The sequence below is a fragment of the Carlito syrichta genome, unplaced genomic scaffold (assembly GCF_000164805.1).
Source record: "Carlito syrichta isolate Samal-C Ts95f unplaced genomic scaffold, Tarsius_syrichta-2.0.1 Scaffold66857, whole genome shotgun sequence".
Classification (NCBI taxonomy): Eukaryota; Metazoa; Chordata; class Mammalia; order Primates; family Tarsiidae; genus Carlito; species Carlito syrichta.
Window position 1 is genome coordinate 1 of NW_007010953.1, and position 1773 is coordinate 1773.

The 1773-nt window shown below is 37.5% G+C and overlaps 1 protein-coding gene across 1 annotated transcript; it reads right to left on the reverse strand.

Annotated features, from left to right (window-relative positions):
* Nucleotides 1–5: 5 nt before the first annotated feature.
* LOC103253191 (zinc finger protein 804B-like) lies at nt 6–1766 on the reverse strand (the record flags this gene model as incomplete). The annotated part of the gene is made up of 1 exon (XM_008051624.1): nt 6–1766. A coding segment is annotated over one exon (1761 nt), but the record flags the coding sequence as incomplete, so codon positions are not given.
* Between the last annotated feature and the right edge of the window lie 7 nt (nt 1767–1773).

The window sequence follows — 1773 nt, forward strand, 5'->3', positions numbered from 1 at the left end:
GGTTTATGTCGTTCTCTGCAGTGACAATATCTATGTTTTGAATATTTTTCATTTTTAAATGACTCCCACAATTTGCAGTTCCTCTCTTTCTGTGTTTCTGACTGCATTCGGTTGCCCTTTGCTATCTCATCAGACAAGTAGAAGCAGTTGCGCTTTCTGCATTTCCGTTTGTGCCCTTCAACTGAGCTGTGTTCTTTTTTACAAAAGTAGAGCCAATTATCTCTGCCATTACTATCATACCTATGACTTGAACAGCTACTTCTCAACCTGGACATGCTGCTAGGGGATGTATCTAAAGAGTTAGAACGTCCAGTCAGAGATGACTTTGGAGAGCTTCTCCTGTAACTTCGGTTTCCACATCCAGAAATACTACTTGTCATGCTGATGTGGTTACTATTCAAAATTACACTGAAGTCGTTTTGATGGTCACTATGATCTTCTACTGTACAACAATTAGAATTCCAGTTGAATTGGTTTTCATCTTCAAACCCTGCAGGAGGATTGCAAGGAATTGGTTTATGTGTTTTAGTCCTAGAAATATAAGGAGGAAAAGATAGGCTCTCATTTGCATCATTTAGAAGTAACCTTCTGCAGCTTTTCCAGTGGGCCCTTGAAGATTCCATAAGTTCATTACCATTATTATTACTGGTTCCTAAGCAATTCTTTAGAGATGTATCAAGGTAAGCAGGCACTTCAGGATTTTCCATTTCCAAATCATTTGGAATAAAATTATGCTCATCTTTACTTGGCTCAGAATCGTTGTAGCCTAAATCATATTTTCTCTGGAAATTTTCCCAATCTGGTTTAGCTATCATCATCTTTGGTTTTAGAGACTGATTATCCTCTGGGATCAATTTTTGTTGATCTTTGATTAAACCTGAGACTTGGCTCTCTATTTTAGTCTTCCTTTTCAGGAGTTCCTTACCCAATTCTGGTTTTAAGTCCTCTGAATTATGGGAATTCTTTACATTCCGAGAAAGCTTAAAATCAAAATATAGTGGGTTGCAGCCATAAGAGATACATGGTTCTGTTTTTGTAAAAAGCAGAAGTTCTGTAGGCCATTGAAGAGTGGTGTGACCATCTTTGCTTTGAACATGGAGAAAAGGCAATGACTTAGATGCCACATTATGGGTGCATGCTTCTCTTACAAGTCTTTCCACATTTTTGCCAATTCTTTCTGTTTTATCTAAAGATTTCTCTCTGTTCTCCATTCTGGAATTTGGATTCAGATGCACAGTACTCTTTTGGTCACTTGGCTCTGGTGATGAAAACTCATCCAGGCATTCAAATATCCTGCCATTACTATGCTTGTAAATGTTTGGTGGGCTGAAGGAAGCATTTGCTTGGCATTTGTTTGGTGGGCTGAAGGAAGCATTTGCTTGGCATGAGTGATTAATGTGGTTTTCTGAAATGTTCGTCAATGTATTTCTAGTTTCTTTTTCTCTGCTTGAAGGAGTAAAATCTACATCTGAAAGATGAATGTTAGATTTAGAGAATGAAGCATGGATGCCAATTGAATCTTCTAGGGTCTCATCAATAGAGTCATTTTTGTTTTGTACAATGTTAGATCTTATTGAGAAGGTATTGTGTAAAACACTTTCCAGATGACTTGGTGAGATGTTTACATCTTCTTCCTTAGTAAAGTGTGTATCATCTTTTGCAAACCTGCAGCACTTGCATTCCTCTGCAGTTTGTTTTGTTTTATACATAGGTGATTTACAATCATTGGCTTCTTCTGTATTCTCACTGAAAACTGACGCTGAAGATTCTAAT